The 19,190-nt window shown below is 39.2% G+C and overlaps 1 protein-coding gene across 1 annotated transcript in view; it reads left to right on the forward strand.

Annotated features, from left to right (window-relative positions):
* The first annotated feature begins 156 nt into the window (after positions 1–156).
* The window catches only part of RANBP9 (RAN binding protein 9), a 36,672-nt gene continuing 17,638 nt past the window's right edge, over positions 157–19,190 (forward strand). The window contains exons 1-4 of the mRNA XM_008950040.1: positions 157–248; positions 596–633; positions 8,409–8,520; positions 19,022–19,074. Of these exons, the coding sequence (XP_008948288.1) occupies positions 157–248; positions 596–633; positions 8,409–8,520; positions 19,022–19,074 (295 nt within the window). The remainder of the gene's footprint in view (positions 249–595; positions 634–8,408; positions 8,521–19,021; positions 19,075–19,190) is intronic.

Genomic DNA, 19,190 nt, shown 5'->3' on the forward strand with positions numbered 1-19,190 from the left:
AAACGACACCCGCTGCTCTCCCTCTTTTCTTTTTCCTTCTCTCTTTTCTGAGCCCCCCGCCCCCCCCTAGGTGCCTGCAGCGTGGAGAAAGGGGTGGTGGTTTTCCTTATTTCGGCTTTATTTTCTCGCCTTTTCCCTCCCCCCGTTTCTGTCGCGATGCGGGAGGGGGGGACCCGGGGCCGCCCCCGCCTCCTCCTGCTGCTGGAGTGGGCATTATGTAAACTCCGAGACTTCCTCCGTGGATTCAGGTATCACCAGAACGTTTGGGGCTGAGGCAGGAGAATAAAGGAGAATCGGCGTGACGTGTCCTGTTTATGGTAATGAGCGAAAGAAGTGGCTTTTTTTTTTCCTCTCTCTCGAGAAGAGCAAGGGTTAAATGGACTTAAGAGCAGCGAGCGTTAAGCTATTAAACACGGAAATGACGGGAGGGGAAAGCACGGAGAAAAACACGGTTTATTTTTAAACGGTGAAAAATGGAATTAAAGTCGCTGGTAGTAGCCTTGCCTAAGTATTGTACAGACTACAGGGTGATTTGGGGGAAGGAATGGTAATAGGGCTTATATTAACAAAGGTGACTTAATAACTTTCTGCTTAGACGTTTTATTGTTAAAGTTCCTGATTTTCGGAGAAAAGGTAAACATCAGAGCGTGCCTTTGTGTAAATCAGTAAGAGGCAGTAGAAGGAGAACTTGTGTTGATTGTTATGAAGTGTCGTGAAACCTGGAAACCTCAGTGTACACTGACCTGAAAAAACACAGACACATCTGGTGTTCTAGGCCCAAGTCCTGAAGTAGAAGTGTTGTGGATTCAAAGCCACTTCTGAGCTGGCTGTGAAGAACTGGATCATTTGTCAGTCTGCAGTCAAATGGATGTTATGGGAGGGGAAAAAAAAACAACCTTGCAATCACCCTTTCTCAGAATTTACAGTGGAGAAATTCAAGTGAAACTCGATAAATATGTTACTGTTTAATCAGAGGAGGAAAACGGCAACACAAACACATGGCAGGATTTGGCTGCCGTGAAAGGATTAAATGTGCCCTCAGAGACTTTTTTTTTAATAGAGAGGCTTTATTATTACATACAAAATACTCTCTTAAATATGTTAAGTTTAATGCACTGGACAAAGATAGTAAAGAAGGTTGATGACTACAGAGCAGGTTTCTGGGAGGCACTGAGTGATTTAAGGACATGTTATTTAATACTCAACTCTGAATTTCCTGGCTTTTGTTCAGTGTTTTATGGCCTTGTATTTTTAGAAGCATTTTGTATTTTCTGGTGCTTAGTGGCAGCGGGTTGGTTTTGGTTTGGTTTTGTGTACTTGGTGTTTTTTTTTTTTTCCCTTCTAAGATGATCATAGCTTTCTGGTCACCAGCTCCTTCTGCCTGTTTGTTTTGCTTTGACCAACTCTTTTTGCTCATGAAGTAGAATTTAGAGATGGAACTTCTCTGGCCTGACAGTGTAATTGTTGTATATTTTCAGCCTCTCTCTGTGCTGTCTCTGTTTTTCTTCTCTCCTTTGCCACTGTTAAAAAAAAATTTCATTACCTCTCTAAGAAATGACATGAGGCTCACCATGTTTCTGAAGTATAGGTAATGTGGGAAATACTGGGGATACTCTACCAGTAGTCATAAAACACAGTGAACGGGTAATAATAATAATAAAATACCTTTACTCTAGCCCTTAAATTTAGTGATGAAGGTTGAAGAGCTCATAGATTAGCCCATAGGATTGTGAAAAGGAGAAGTACCTATATAACCTGGATACATTTTTCTTTCTCCTCACTGCAAGTGGGAGTAATTAGCCTCTTAAATGGTGGCCCATCTTTTCTTCCTGGTCATTTACTGAAGGTGGCTGTTAGGGCAGCCCCATGTGTAGGGTCCCAGTGTGGCACCTGGAGTGGCTAACTGGGCTAAGCAATGAATGGTATCAGGGCATTCTTACCTGAGGATGGGGTGGGGGGAAAAAAAACCCAAACAAACCAAAATATCTGCTGCCTTTTCTCCCTGCTGGATCCATCAGCCCCAAGAATAGGATAAAAGGGGAGAAAATGAGGAGGTTCAGCTGTGAGAATAAGGGAAGGTAGCAAGTAAGAATGTGCTCAGCACTGTGAAATGATTTTTCTACAAATGAGTTGCAAATAGAGGTCTCAGGAGAAAGCATGTAAAGCATCTTCTTGTGGAGTATTGGCACTTCCAGTGCTTCTGAAGTTGTCTGAGTAGTTGTGGAAGAATGGTAGATGTTTTTGTTGAAAGGGAATTGGAATCACATTGAGTGTGGATAAAGATCTGTTGTACTTGACCAAAATGCTCAGGGAAGGGAGAGAAGACAGCTCTGTCTGAAGAAGCCAGTAATCAAGAGCAATTCTTACTATTTCCCGTCACTGTAGTACAGATCCCTTGTACACTTAAACTTTCTCTGCTGCCCCTGTAGATATGTGCCCATAGAACTGTTTTTCTGGTGCTGTTTCCTCCTGCCTGTGACTGCTAGGAGGCAGAAAGTGGTACCATGAGCACTCTCCTTCCACCCTGCATGTGTTTGGGATACTTGCCTCTGAGAAAATGGGAGAGAGGGACAATCACAGCAAAAGCTTTCACAGTCACCTTTTCGTGTAACTAGCTTCATCATTTTTATGTGCTGATGCATTGTGAGCAGTGATGGTTTTGTTTTACTTGTTTGAAAGAGAAGTGATGGTTCTCTCTACATAATTTTGGAGATTCCTTTCATTTTCTCTCATGCCAGTGGACGACTTATATGGAAACATGAGCTGCCATGGATCTCTGTTTTCTACCCACTGCAGCTGTGATGCTTTGTGTACTGCATTTCTGGACCTGAAGCTCTTTTCAAGCATCCTAGAGAGAGCTTAAAAATCAAAACTGCCACAAAACCAGGCACTGATCAAGCAGTGGAGTGTTAAAGAAAGGAGTACAGTCTAGCACCAGGGTAACAACTCTTTGCTTTTGCTTGGGGTCAACCCAATCTCAGGGTCAGTGCTCTTTTGTGCTTTCTCTCAGAATCAGTGTTACTTAAAAAAGAAAAACATGCATGAGGAGGTGGTTGAAGGCAAGATGCATTGACTGGTGTGTTATTTACTAGAATAGGCTCATTTTTTTCTGCAGTGAGGTATTGTGTTACACTTTTAGAAAATCTGACTTCTGATTAGGGAGCATTGTCAAAAATAGGAGAAAAGAAATATATATGTTGGCATCAGTGATACTGGCATTTATTAAAAGCCATACACAAGGGTGTTTTTCTTTCTAGATGGACAGATGTACATTTCTGTGCTGCTGCCAGTGAGCTGTGCAAGCTGATAGGAAGCTAACACTGTCCTAGTGACTGCTCTTCATGGTGTAGCTGTGTGAGGGAGACATGAAAAACAGCCTCAGAAAAGTTTGTCATTTCACTTAATTGTATTATTAACAGCTCTGAGCTGTAGGGAAGTGGTAAAGAAATCACTGGGGTTGAGACAAGTGTATACTGCATGTAGAGCAGTTATCATACAAAATATGTAGCTATTAAGGTAAGACACCTTTAAAATATTTCCTACATGTTTCTAAAATACTCAGAATTAACACGTGGATCTTGTTGAAAAACAGGGATTCCATAAATGTTTTTGTAATGTGAACATTCCCCTAGACAGACAAATTCAGTCTCCAGTCAACACTGATCTATGCTGTGTAGTGTCAGGAGGTAAAAATACAGATCTAGTGTGGACTATAACCATGAAAGAAACTATATGCAGAATTAGGTAAACAGACTAAGCCATCAGTGGAAAATCATGGAAAGTCCTATGGCAACTTAAGTTAGTCTTGTGACCATTGTCCAAAAAAAGCTGAGGAAAGTTACGCAATGCTGAGTGAGTTGCCATGGCGTGAACTTTTTCTAATGTATTGCAGGCCAGGAAGTCTTAGCCAGACATTTATTTACAATGCAGTTGCCTTTGAACTGTTTCTAGTGCCAAACTGGGAAAAAAAAAAAATAAAGTGCAAAGTATGCATCCCAATTTGTATAACAAGCAGAAGAGGGTTTGTAGTAATACTGATACAAGGGTGGTGTCAGTTTTTCTGGCAGAAAACACCTGAAGTACATCCAGTACAGTAGAGTATGTCTTGGACACTGCTGTAGTTCAGAGATGTCTTGCTTTTTTAAACCTGGGAATGAAATGAAGTAAAATCAGTAATTTGCACACTTTTTTTTTTTTTCCTTGTCTCAGAGAAACTTCCCTAATACATTCAACAGAAGATTAGGCCTTGATTATTTTATTTTTGGCAGTGTGAGCAAGTCATGGAACCACCTGTTGGAAATAACTGCAGTTCAGCTTATGTAAACTTATTTAAGGATTTAAACTGGGTAAACATGCTTACTTTTGTCTAGGTAGACACTCCTGTAGACTTCTTTTGGGCTATTTGGTGCATGTGCATTACACAGATTTGAAAGATGATATCTTTCAAAAAGAAAGATGAAATGGATTCTCCAAATGTGCTTTTAGCTGAATTGGCTTTTTTTTGGCTGGATGGAATTTAAATTTAGATGAATTGCAATATAATTTTGCTAAAGGGCTAGGGGATGCTACTTTTAGTAAAAATCATCAGTGTGAATGGCTGCTTAAAGAATAAAATAAAGCTTTTCTTTCTAAGTGTGGTCAGCTCATGGTTGTTAAACACTTAATGGAAGCCCAGTTGAAAACAGTTCTGGTAATTGAACTCACCTATGATCTGGTTTACAGTGTAAAGTTCCAAGGTCTGTAAACCTGTTTTCCCTTCTCTGCTCCAGTGCATGTGCTTGCAGAATTCTCTTTTTAAAGCTGAAAATTATTAATTTTTAGTGTTCAATACACGCTTTAAAAGTATCCTTTTAAGTACTTTACCTATAGCTTGTGAGTATGAAAGAGGTCTGTTTTGGGGAACAGAGGGCAGAGTTCATATGACCTACTTCAGGCGTTCAGAACCTCTGATTCAGAAGTTCAGAGCTGGTGTCAAAGTTCCTTTTTATTCACAAGCAAGGAAGTGGGGATTAGGTTACCAAGGAACGTGGCAGCAGTATATAATGTCAAGCTAATGGGACACTCAGCTTCATGTCCCATCAGTGACAGTGGCCATAAGGGAGAGATTTTTTTTTTTCCAGAAAAATCTAAAAACATGTGTGGCATACATAGTGTATCTGTGTTTTCTCCTCTCAGTTCCCAGCCATTTTGAGCTAAAGGACATCCTCAGCTGAAGGGAGTTTCTCAGTTAATTTCTGTTCTAGAAGCTTGCTCAGCATCTGCTTAAACACCAGCATTTATAATATCCTTTGGTAGGAAATTTTGCAGTTTAAGGACCTGCTCTGTAAAGAGCCTCCTGTTTTAAAGCTGATGCTAGTATCTCTTGACTCCTCATGTAGTTTGGTAGTACTGAAAGTCTCAACTAGCACGTTGAGAAAATGTAGAGGTAGTATTTGGCAACAGCTAACTGCTTAATGTTGTTGAATTTTCTGTTTGAAATAATAACTGTATGTAACTACAAGTAAAGGCAGCATAATCAAGTAGTAAAACAGGATTCATAAGAGATCACATTAAAAGGACAGCAGTTCTAAATTTAGGGTGTCTCCTGTTCTGATGGGATGGAAGTTTTGGGCACTGAGTTTGCCAGGCATGTTGCTTCACCACATGAAGTGTTTGGCAGTACCAGCAAGGTGTCCTGTTACTTCTGCCCCTGGGTCGACCTCTTCCTTGCAGTGTGACAGCTGTGGGTGACTGTGGTGTGAACTGGATCAGGGAACTGATCTGCTGTGTGAAAAAACTCTGGTGGCTTTCTGAAAGCCCAGTCAGCTAATCAAGGTGGTTCATGGTATGTCCTGGCAGCACACCTGCCTGGGCTGGGAAGGGGGTGGCAGAGGGGGGCTGTTTTCAGGAAGAGGTGTTAAGAATACCTTAAATTGATATTGTTTCCAAACACTTAGATTATGATTTCACAAAACAGTCTGCTGGGTAGTATATGTACATTTTCAATAATATTTGGCTAGTTCCTACTACTTTAGTCTTCTATGTGGAACACTTGCCCAAATAAGGAGACTGACTCAGACTGAAACTACACAGATTAAGTGCATGGAGTAACCAAGGGAACTTCTTTGCTGTCTATTTTAAAGTAAAAACCTAAGGACATTTTAAAAGAAAACACCTTTTTTTTTTTTTTTTTTCCCTGCACTCCCCCTTTGACTAACACATTTAATCAGAGTTCTCTGAGTTTAAGGGACCTCTCAGGAGTTTAGTGTACTGCCCATAAAGTTTTGGGTGTTTTTCAGCTGAAGGATTTCTGCATGCTTAGGAATGATAATCTAATTTACAGTAACTAAACAGTGAGCTACCAACACTTGAAAATCAAACAAACCTAGGGAAGTTCTAAGGTTATATGTTCAGTTATTACCTTGGTTGATGCAGCCTGAGGAAATGGAAGTAGTGAACAATAAAACATACGTAGTGTCTTGTGTATGGAGAGGTAAATTAATGTTTATTCCTCACGTGAGGCTTCTGAAAACAACACACTGAAGGTAGGTAATAAGCTTAATATTGTAAAAGCTGCGAAGTGATGAAGGATCTTTATATAAAATGTTTAGTAATGACATACTGAAGTGAGCAGTGCAGTTGCACCCAGAAAAGTAAGATAGCTGGCTGGTTGCATTAAGGTAGCAACACACCGAAGTGAACTGATGACATTGGGAAGACTTGGTAGGGTAAACCTCATGTCAATGAGTGAAGAATTTGTGCTGGGCTCACAAAGTTCTGGATGCAGACACAGCCACGGTGACACAGAGTTCTCCTTGGCTTTGTATGTGCCATTTGGTAAGAGCAGGTTGGTGCTAGCTCTGCAGGCAGGTAAGCATTTATTATTTTATCAGCATTTACACTAGAGGGCTCTGTGGTTAGAGGTTCAGGCCTGTGGGTCAGCTGTGCCTGCTCTTTCTGACTGGCTGTGCAGTCATTCTGCTGCACTTTCTTCTTTGCTGTGTAACCTGACTTGCTGCACATGAGACATGATTAATCTGTGCCTGAGCAATAATTCCAATTTAAATGCCACTGGAAGGAGTGTTTTGGTGGGTTTTTCTCCATTGTACACAGATCCATTGCTGTGCAGGTGCAGTAGGCTCCCTGTCTGGACTGGAGCTGACAGCTGGAGTGTTGCAGCCCAAGTGATTTGTATAGCACACTCAGAACAACCACCTCTTTTCATCTCACAGAGTGGGCATGGGATCTGTGTGAATTATTCTCAGGGCAATGACAGTCTGTTCCTGGTTGCCATTTTACTGAAATACCTCTTGCCAGGATCCAGCATACTCCCACTTGCTCTTTTCCTTTCCTTTTTTTTTTTTAAAAAAAAACAAAACCCAAAACAACCAGCCTGTTCTGTGACCCCGTGTGTGACTTTCACATGATAAATGAGGGATTCTGATGTGCATGGGAGAGACTGAGCTTGCTTGAACAGGTTGCTACTGAAAGAAGTCAAGTAGCCACAAACCTGCTTCCAGGTTGGAAGAAGGGGCTGTGAAGAGGGCAGCACGTTCAGAAGAGTTAGTTTTAGTGGAGTGGAAGTGAACCACCCTGTTCTGTGACCCCGTGTGTGACTTTCACATGATAAATGAGGGATTCTGATGTGCATGGGAGAGACTGAGCTTGCTTGAACAGGTTGCTACTGAAAGAAGTCAAGTAGCCACAAACCTGCTTCCAGGTTGGAAGAAGGGGCTGTGAAGAGGGCAGCACGTTCAGAAGAGTTAGTTTTAGTGGAGTGGAAGTGGCTCTGGAGTAGACAGGAGCTGGTGTTGGGCATTCTTCTTGTGACAGAGCTGATGCATAGTGAACCTTTTAAGAAAAAGGAGTAGGAGCTGCATTAGCTCCGTTGCAGGTTGTAGTGATCAATAATGTTCAGAACATGGAAATGAATTATGAGCTTCACATTCTGTATAATGACTGATGTTTATTCTGAAGGACATGAGGATTAAATATCTTAAATAACTTGATTCAGAAACACTAAGCATTAGATTAAACCGTATTATATCATGTTTCAGTCTATAAAAATGAGTAAGCCCTGTGCATTTGAGAAATCATACAGTTCTTTCAAACCCAGCTAGGCTTTTGTCAATTACGTTACTGCAGTGAAGCTTTTTTCTAGTTTTCCTTCAAATAATTGTAGAACTTCCCAGAGTAGTACATACAGAGCTTTTCATAGCATGCTTAGTTGCAATGCAGGTGTCTATGATGTAACTTAATGTTGGAAGAAAATATTCTGGCATAGAAATGAGGCTGATGAGAATATCGTATATTGTTTGCTTATTACATAAGCCCTCTGTTTTGAGTAGTTGGTATTTGCACCTTTGAGTCATCTTCCACAATTATTTAGAATACATTTTTAATGTGTTTTGAATGCACTTGTTTTTCAGGTCATGGAAAAACTCCAAAAGATGCTGCTTCTGTTCGAGCTACACATCCTATACCTGCAGCCTGTGGCATATACTATTTTGAAGTTAAAATTGTCAGCAAGGGAAGAGATGGGTAAGCATTGAGTGCATTATTATTACTTGAAATAGTCTCACATCACCTTTTGGTCAGCAGGTGTCTTTGGTATCAGAACTTATTCTCATATTTTGCTGCTTCTTACATAGCTTAATTCCTTGTTTATGAGGAGTTGCACTCTGGTATTTGGTTGTGTTAAGCATTGTGGTATTTATTGTCCACAAATCAGTGTACAGAAATACCGTAACAGCATTTTCTCTTGACAGAAGTTAGAGTTCAAATGATCATAGTTTGACCTTGCTTGTACCTTTAAAAGTGTAGTTTTTTGACTATATGACTTCACAGATTCCATGTAATTCTTGGCAAGTTTTTAGGGTGTGCAGCAGACCAGCTTACCTCCTCAGTGCAGTCTTTTCTTGGATATCGTATCGACTTTCCGTTTTAAAGTTATTTTCAAAGCTACTGGTTGGTGAACAGTAGTAGGAATAAAGGGGAATATTATTAATGGGTACCTGGGAATTTGTCACCCTATGGAAAGAACAAGAGTTGATGAGTGAGTGCAGCTGCTGCTTCCCAGAATCCATCTGAATCTTGAAACAGTTGAGGTGCAGGTGGATACCATGCTTTTAAGTCTACTGAGGCAGATAGTCTCACCTGGGAAAGCTGACATGCTAATGAAATCTTTGCTAGCCCACTTTCACTGCTTTTCATCTTTCACTGTGCTTGGTAGAGGGTGTGTTTTAAACCTGAGATGCTGCTTGTTGCCTGTGCAGGACTCCAGAAGCAATACTTCTTTCCAGTGTGCTGTAGTATATATACTGTGGTTGCACTTTAAGGTTTGCACTTCATGGTTCTGGTCAGGATTGAATGTCCTTGTCCCTAGGTACTGTACAAGCATGTTGCAGGGGCTTATGTCCTGTTGTGAAAACAGACGTTCAGAGAAGAGAACTGTGTTGTAGCTCTTCAGATGAGATTCAGTACCTTTGTCTTTTCTTTGTCTTATTGCTGTTTTTCATGCATTTTCCCAGTGCTTTGTAAGCCTTCTGTAAGTCAGAAACAGTATTCATACTTTTTTTGTTTTGCTTATAGTATTGTGTAGAGATATTTTGAAAGAACAGTGTCCCAGTTCTGCTGCTGCCTTGTAGGGACGTTTATGAGTTTATCAGTTCTGTTCCCAAAGGTTACCCCTGGGAGATTTCTTTGCTATGAAAAACTTACATTTGTGGTTGTGTTTGTCACACTGTGGAGACATAATTATTTTTAAGTCGAGACAATAGAAACTAGTGTTTCAAGTAATGTTATGCTATCAATTTTTGGGAACACCTTCTGTGGCTTTTTTGTTCCTTAAACATTTTTTAAAAATTGCCCAGCTGCTGTCAGTTAGGGAGAGGTTCTTACTGTGATTGGTAGCAATGCACATGTCTCTTCCTGAGCTGTAGTTCTGCCTGCTTAATTTGGAAGCTAGCATTTTTTAAGTGATGGAAGAAGTGGCTATGTGTGTGATAGTTCCTTGAATGCTTTACCTTAGAGCTCTTTGTGCTTCTTTCTAGTAAGTTCTAATTCAGTAGGCCACTGGGGGCAACGCTACAAAAGTAGAAAACACCTTTGAGAAAAAGGTTTCGAGGTTTTGTTGTTTAAATGGCTGTTTGTGAGGTGTATGTAGCTGAGGCTTGTGAACTTGCCTGCTGAGATTGCTTAAAAAAAAGTTTTCCAGTTAGTGATAATATATATTACCTTGTCCTTGTTTCAGCCTTGTGATACTTCTTTTTTGGAGTCACTTTGTGAAGCTTTAGTTGCATAATGAGCTAAGATATTAATTTTATTTTGTTGTATGAGATAGTATGGATGCTTGGGAATACTGTTCACAGAATCAAAGCCAAGTCCTAGTTTTGCTGATGAAGAGTAGGAGTTGACATGTGAAGCCTCGCTGGATGTAATGTGTGTCTCTAGACCCTGTTTTCAGGTCCAAGAAGTCTTTAGTGACCTCTTGAGTCACTAGTGTGAAAAATGTGAATCTCTTGCAGTTCAGTGTTATGCTGCACTCAAAATAATAAATTCTTCTGTAATAAGTAAGCTGGGGAATTTAATGCAGAGATATATAAGTAGGTCTATAAAAACCAATTTGTGTCTGGTAGTGTTTTAGTTCTTTCTTACTGCCTGTAGTGTTTGACCTGGCTTGATCCAGGTAGTCTTTAACAGTTTTTTTTCTTTACTTGGTGCCTGGCCATGGGAACAGAGTTCAAGAAGACCATATCTGTAGAAGACCAGTGTGTAACTGACGGAGTCAGTTAGCATCTCTTCTCAAGGCCTGGGCCTAGCTGTGGAAGTACTACAGCTATATTTGATAGTACTACTTAAAATAAATTTTAGACTACCCAAAGCAACTTGGACATCTATCTGCAAGCTGAAAGAGAGCTTTCAAGTTTCATAAATGTCAATGGATAATTAATAGTGTTTATTTGATGTTCCGTTTGGTAGTAGCCTTTGCTACTTACTCTTTTTTTAATAAACTCAGATTAAAGTATTTAGTCCACAAAATACATTACATGAGCAAGTCCAACTTGCTCTGCTTACTATGACTTGCCTGAAATCATCAAAAACCTTTACTAAAAAAACTAGTCTAGGAGATTTGTTTGTGCTACTGTAGCACTTGATGGCACTGCTCCTGGAATATGATCTTGTTTATCTCCCAGTTGCTGGGCAATCACAAAGATGATTATTCTCCTTCTCTGAAGGAGCACAGCTCATTTTAGTACAAGGTATGGGTACGGCATGGCTCCCAGTATGGCCTGGTGTAGCTGGCTTTGTGTGAGAACAACATTGGTTTTGTCACACTAATGACCTAGGTTATTAAAGTTTGTGTGTATTTGGGGACTAACAGTCTTGTAAGAATTTGAAAGTGCATAATACGTTCATTTCTTAGATGTTCCTGATCAGCTTCTAGGCATTATGGCCAGACAGGAGAAAGGACGAAAGCAGGCGTACTGGAAAGTAAGAATGGTATGGAGGATGGTGTTGCAGAGCAGACAGAGTGGAGTGGATTTTTTATACCTCACTGAAGGGTGCCAGGGCCACGCAGCAACTGAGAGTAACAGATGAGAAAAAGGGAAGGGAGAAGCACAATAAAAGTAATAAGGCCGAAATATAATTAGAATAAAAACTGTCTTGATATTTGTAGTGTTTGGCATGAACAGTCCTAAGATCTTTTGTGTTGTTGTAGCACAGATATGTGAAATAATTACCTTAAATACTTTAAAATTCTTGTTGAAAGTGCTACCCAGCTGTCAGTTTGTTCTGTAAATATTTTCTGTTGTTCTTTATTTCTTCAGTTTTTAATTTCATGTCTCATTTTGCAGTCTGAGGATCTCTGTTTATTTACATTCTCCCTTTATACTCTCTTTTGTTTTGTTTGGCTTCACGTGACACATTGTGGATGGTGATATGAGCAGTTGGAGATGATAACAGTAGATGAATACTGGGTGTAAGTATGGGGAACAGCACCAAGGTGATGATTAGAAAACTTGGTAGGAAGGAGAGTATTAACTGCAGTAAGTTATATCTTCATTTCTACTGAAATCTCCAGTTAATGTAAAAATAAATAAATACACATGTATGTCAGTTAATGCAAAGTAATGCAGCAAGTACTGTCAAAAATTCTGGTGTAGTTGGGAAAGCTAAACATAGTTTTAGCTTTAAATTAAACCTCTGTATGCTCTTAATGCAGCCCTCATTTGGAATTGATCTATCAAGAGAACCAGGAGTAATGTACATAGGTTTTTCTTTCTGTAATTTCTTAATACGGTACTCAAGGGAGTGAGATAGGCATGGTGGGGCCTTTTGCATACAGTTCTATTTTTAGTTTCATCTAAATTTCTAGAATAGGAGCTTAATTAAAGCAGACTATGTTGGTGGCCTAAACTTAAAGGGTGTGCTAAATCTTACAGGCTTAGCATGCCCTTGCTCATTCCCCCTCCTAGACTTCAGTCTCCAAATCTGCTCTAGTACTGTATTGCTGCCTCACATTCCAAAAAATGATCACTGTGGTGGCTACCTGGCTTTCAGAAGCAAACTTCATTCCCTTATTTTGTGTTATAAACAGTTTGTGTGTGTGATCACTGAGCCATCTTCCATTTCTACATGAATTTCAATCTTAGGCTTGTTGGTTCCTGTAATGAAACTTTCAATTTTCAGTCAGGGCAGTGGTTATTGAATGCTTTTAATTCTTACTCTATACCATGGTTTGAAGACTTTGTGGTGATTTGACCATGAGAAGCAGACTCTTTAACACTCACTGAGTTCACTTTCCTTGTCCCAGTTTAGGGCTGTCAGCTTCACAGTAAACCTGACTAGATAGCTCATTCTCCAAAAGTTGGCCTCAAGAATGTATTAGTTCCCAGCCAGGCTCAGGACTGAAAAAAAAAGGAAAAATTATGCAAAATAAAAATACCATGAGAATTGGCTTTTCAGGACACTCATGCCTGTAGTTTAGCCTGAGCTCTTTTAGTGCATTTGAGTGGTGCTTGTGAAACACAAATTATTCGTTGTCTCCTAGAGCATGTATGTATAACCCTATAAACAGCAACCTTACTTCTTTTTTCTTGCAAATTGTTTCTGTTGCAGGAAGTTGGCTTTTCCTTTAGCATCCAGGATACCCATTTTCTTGGCCACCACAAAAGCGTAAACCAAGAAACAAAATATAGAATGTTGTCAGTTGCTGGTTTGTTTGTATTTTTGTACGCTGCCAGTCTAATGTAATTCTAGAGTCTTAAAACCTATTTTCATGTCTTGGATATGTCCCTGGCAATTATTTGTTACAGTGACAGGCATTTGTTGCAACAACTTGCAAACTTCACTCACATCTCCACATACAAGCAAGTCTTGTTCCATTGTTGGCAGAGAGCTTGTGGACAGAGCAGAATCTGATGGAGTCTGAAGTAGCTTTCTTGCATTAGTGTCCTCATTTGAATTCCAGCAGCTGCAAGAAGAGATCAGATCATGAATCAGGAAGTGTATCTTTTCTTAAACTGCAGCAGTAATTCATTTTTTACCTGAGCGTAGGAGACTAGATGGACACCGACGAGATGCATTAGAGGATTATTTGAAGTTGTTTTTAACTGGTCAGAAGCAGGTGGGAACTGCAACAAGAGAGTCTTGTTTCTTTGTTGATGTTTTCTAGAAATGAAGGTTTCTAATTTGAAAAGAAAGTCAAGAGAATATATTTGATTTCTTGGTCCCTGCTTCTTGCAAAATCTTTTCAGTTTTTTTTTTCTTATGAGGTTCATTCTTATAAATATAGTGTATAGATGATAATCTTGCTGCAGCCTGGATTTATATGATATTATTGCCCATGCAGCTATTCCTTTCTGATAGTATGGTCCCTGAAGAGGCTTTAGTGCTTAGGGAGAAGTGTCACAAGACAAAATTGTGCAACCTCGGAAAGTGCAAGAGATGTTGGTAAATGGGAATTTTTCTAGGAACATTATAGGAATCACAAACAAAATGTTAAAGGAATAACAGTTTCAAATGTTATTCAAGATGACTGCCTTTTTTTTTACGTTTTTTTTTCCTCTCCATGTAGAACTGGATTGATCTGAAACCTGGGTTTAACATGTTCAAAATACTGTTTCCTTGGAAACATTCCATAAAATTAAACTTGTTTTCAATTTGAAATGAAAGACTCAAACTGTCTATGGCATATTTTGAAACATTTAAATAGAGGAAAAATTTAACAGCTCATTTCTCGCTGTGATTGTGCAGACAATAAGAATCTGGGATTAACATATTTCTACAAAATGTTAATGCAGAGTAACTGTATTAAAGGTGAAATTTAGATACCTTTTTAGTGTGGTGTATTTCTGACCTTCTAGTATAGTGTCAGTGAAGACAGTGTAAACTGCAGGAGAACATCATTCAGACTTCTTACATCAGTTGCAAAGGCCCTTTAGAAGATTATTTGGTCTTAAAATGCTTACAGATGTTGCAGTCCTTTCTTCTTGTACCATTTTCTACAACATAAACTGGACAGTAAGAAAAACTGCTATATAGCCTGCTTTGTATCCTGCATTTCTTTCAGAGTGTTAATTCTGCTTTTCGTACTAGTCAATGCGTTTGAAACGGGATGTTTTCAGTTGCCTTATTTATGGTGTAAACATCTGTTCATGCTTGGACTTGGGTTCCTTACAGATATTATTGTAACATAGATTTTAACATTGTGTGGTTGGAAGTGCTTTGTTTAAATGTATAGCATGTAGTTGATAAGATACCCAGGTTGGTGTTTACTTTCATCATCACCAGAAGAGTTTGGATTTTGAAGCACGATGTAGCAGTTCCCCAGGTTATACTGCCTTTAATAGAACACGTTGCACAGTGGAAGTGAGAAGGAATTTGACTCTTTTCAGGTAGATTGCTAATGAAATCTCTGTGGTAGGGAGTCTATTAACTTTTAAAAAAAAAAATTATTTAAAGATATAATAAATTATTCTACTTGTTTTTACAAGTACAGTATAGAACATTGGGTGTCTTTTTTCTTGTTGTTGCTAGAGAAATGGTTATTTCTTTTGCCACTAATAAACTTTGAGGTACCTGTGATTTGGTATTGTTTTTGAGATTCTGTATTCCTCTTTATGCAGTAGGTGAGATAGGATATAATTAACCTGAATTCTGATTATTAGCAAATTCCATATTGAAAAATCTTCCACACACCTTCAATACAGTGGTTAAAAGATCTAACTGAAAAGTTTCAAGTAAAAATCAGAATTGTGTATCTTTTATATAAACTGCTAGGTTTTTTTCTTGTTCCTTATGTTTTAACAGTCTCCAGTTCTGTACCATAACTTACTGCTATTTTTTCCTTCTGTTTGGTTCTGACTTTTTATTTCTCACACTTAGTCTATTCAGGCATCCAGCAAAACTGTGAGTTGAGCTCTTTTGGCTGAAAGGAGACTTGAAGAGAAAATAATTGTTGTAAGCTTGCTGTTGGTTACACGTTTCACTGCAGCAAAGCCTAGGCCTTTCAGTCTGTTTTAGTGGGAAAAAAGGTATCCTAGTGCCTGTATTTTTAACACTGACCTCTTGCTTTGTGGCAAAAAGCTGAATCTTCATGAAATTTAAAACTTTAGTTCTGTAGTATTCCTAAACACTTCTATTGTGAGTTGCAACTGTGAAACAACCTAGAAGATGCACTGAAACACTAACATGGTAATCTGTATCTTTAATGAACTGGAACAAGAATAAATACCATTTGAAATTAAGAGTGTGTAAGGTGCTCTTGCTTTCTTGGTCCTTAATAGCAATTTGGCTGCACTTTAAATCTATCTTCAGCCATAGTCTCTTATTTCAGTCACTTATGGGTTGATTTTATGTATTCCATGAGTGCTTTTACGTGTTGTTTGTGATGTTATGAGCTCCTGTAGGGCTTGAGCACTTTAATGAAGTGATGAATAGCCACTGGTGGGGCTGAAATACTCGGAAAGATGGAGTCCCTAATTAAAATGGTCCCACCACTTCCTTCTGTTGGCCTGGTGAGTGGTCCTCCCACTGCAGCAGCCAGGAATGTCCGTGGGCGGGGAGCTGAGGTGGAGGCAGCAGCCACAGGCATGGAGGGGAGCGCTGAGGGCGATGGCGTCAGAGCCACACCATTATTCACCCATGCCGCTCTCTGGGGCCACGCTGGGGCACGTCCGTTTTTGGGGGGTGCTGCATGTCAGAGTGAGCGTGCTGCTTCCTGGTGCTGACATCCCCCTTTCCCCAGGGCTGATGTTACGGCGTGACGTAATCTGTGTGGACCTGTTCCTCCCATCTGCAGCTGCCTCCTAGACCAAACCCACTCGTGTGACAGGAGGGCAGGAAATGCATCATGGGCAGACTGAGAACAGGCTGGGCCTGCACTGCACCTGGGTGCTGGCACAGCTGCTGCTTGTGCTGCCCTGCATTTCGTCATGGACTAGGGGAGCAAAACAGATGTACAGCTCTGCAACTGGTCTGATCCCGAGACATGTGATAGGTGAACCTTAAGGAAGTAAACAGGAGGACAGTTTATGTAATTCCTCTCACTGAAACAAGTTGTTTTCCAGACAGTGATTCTGGACCCTAAATATGGCCCAAACTACTTTAAAAACCAACCAAAATGTCTTTTTAAGCCTATGAAGCTTACAGGAGCCAAGAAAAAAAAAAAAGCGACATGTAGTGGTTTGGCATAAATACAACTCCTGTTGATGAATTTTATAGCTTCTAAAGCCTATCTCTTGTGGTACTGTTCTCCATTTATAATGTATATATAACATGAAATCAGTTATCCATCAACTATGACAAATAATAAATTAGCTTAATTGATAAGCCTTTAATTTCACTCACTTCCAAACCATATATTGTAGAATTCCTTTTGAAAGATGTCTATAGTAAATGTGTCAATTATTTGAAATGTTTTTAATCTGCTTTTATTTGAGTTTCTATTAATACCAAGTCTCTGTGATGAAATGCTGTTAATGTTCCAAGTAATTGTGTGTGAATCTCAGGGAAAAATACATGCTGTTTAACATCCATCTTCTTACTGAGATGGAATCAGTGCTTACTGTCTTCTAGTCGTTGCCAGTGGGTTAAGAATCCTTATTCCCAGCTATATACAGTTGTATACAGTGTTCTGAGTTTGCAGTTGCTAGTGTGTTAGAGGGGGCTCAGAAGATACAATACCTGAGGGAGGAAAAGCAGGCAGTACCAACATGTTACCTTGATGATGATTTGCTATTTAGCATTTTACATTTTTGTGTAACCTTCATCTTGTTTCTGTAAGCATACTTGAAATGAAACTCGGTTGGGATGAAGAGTTTTTCACTATGACTCAGTTGAAAGGCTTTTTGCAGTTGGTGGAGTTATCTAAAGTTATTTTTAAAAATAAATTTCCTTTGTTTAATAAATTCTCCTTAACAGGAGACTTCACACTAATAGATTTACATGAGATCCTCCATATGTCAAACTCCAGACTGTGCTAAAAACAATTCTGCCTTTATTATTTAAGATGATTTCAAGGGGTTCCCACTTGTTGCTTTCATTGATCATTGTTTCACTGGCTTTGCTGTTGCAGTGGTGCCTCAGTAGAGTGATTAGCAATGCAGCAAAGACTCATCCTTTTGTTTGTTGCCTTTTGCTTCAGCTCTTCTGTATCTCTAGAGGTAGTATCTGTTATATAAGGTTCTGAAGTTACATTTCATGCTGGTATGTTGGAGGGAGAGGGAGATGATGTCATACAATAGAATTTTGCAAGTGTAAAAGGTAGAAGCACATGAAGGGACTATTGGAAGTGATCAATAGAAAAAGCAGAAAGCCCAGTACACAATTAAGCATATGACTCCTGAGATTTGCTGCTCAGTTTCATTCTATATGAAATGTATTTAAAATAGCAGATTAACCTGCTCTTCTTACTAGAGTAGTTGCTTAAAAATTGCATTTTATGAGATGGGAATACAAAGGTCATGTATGTTGACTTAAACTATTTTCAAGTTGGCATGGGTGAATATTTTTCTTTCATACAGTTTATTATTTCCTGGCAAAATCTTGTTAAGTACTTTGAACTATGTCAGAATGATTTGAATGTTTTGTTAAACTAGGAAATAGTAGGTTTAGGTGATTTTTTTTGGATGCTTTCTTTAGCTGATGAGGGAGGTTTGGTGCATTTTGGGCAGGAGGGAGTTGGTGAAAGCCTACCTTTTCATTATGCTGGTTTTCTTTTTGGGTTCTTAGTCATGAATTAAGTTTTGCTTAAGAAATGGAAGCAAAATTGCTTTTACTGACTTCAAGTAGTGTGATTCGGGGTTGGGAAGATTATTCATTTCAGCTTTCCAGTGTTGGCTATTAAATTGTTAGCAATTGTACTGGATGCTGAGTTTATTACAACTACCTTTTGTAAAGCTGACTTTTGGACTTTATTGACCTAGCCATAACTTGTTTAGGCTTTTTATAGTCTACTAACCAGTAATCTGTATTTCGCCTCTTTAGTTTGCCAGGAGATTCCCAACAGCTAAATAACGTTGCTGGTAGATTTCTCAAGGTAGCATTCTGCTCTCTGATCCAGGCCTTTAATATTTCAGTGTGATCTTTTCACACATGCTGTGTAAGGATGGAATTTGCTACTGAAATAATTCAGTTCTGCATGTATTCTGTAAAATTACTCCTTTCACATTGTTTGCCAAACATGATTAATTATGTTGAAGGTGATGAAATTGGTACATGTATAGTTTTAGCCCTGCTTTCAAGCTAAGGCATGGCCTTTGGCTTTCTTTGTTCATGTTTTAAACTTATGGCTGGTGTCACTGTTCTCCATCAATAACCCAGGATGCCTTAAAGAGAAATAAGTTGCAGGGACAGAATCAGTCTGTATTAAACCCTACATATGAGGAATTACTTTCCCTCTCCCTTGCTATTAAATGACCTCCCAGCAGCTTAACTAGTATATGATTAATCAACATAGTGTTTTGTGGCAGTATCCCACATAAACATGTATTTTTGTAAGAGACAGATAAATCCTTTTGTTCTGTCATTTTTACAGTTACATGGGAATTGGGCTTTCGGCACAGGGTGTGAACATGAACAGACTACCAGGTATGTTTCAGTATTTACTACATTTGATAAGTTACTTACATTGGATAATGGTTTTTAAAATGTGCTTGACCTTTGTAGGAGGGTTCTGGTGAGCAGCAGGGAATGCAGCGTCACAT

The sequence above is a fragment of the Merops nubicus genome, unplaced genomic scaffold (assembly GCF_000691845.1).
Source record: "Merops nubicus isolate BGI_N331 unplaced genomic scaffold, ASM69184v1 scaffold27531, whole genome shotgun sequence".
Classification (NCBI taxonomy): Eukaryota; Metazoa; Chordata; class Aves; order Coraciiformes; family Meropidae; genus Merops; species Merops nubicus.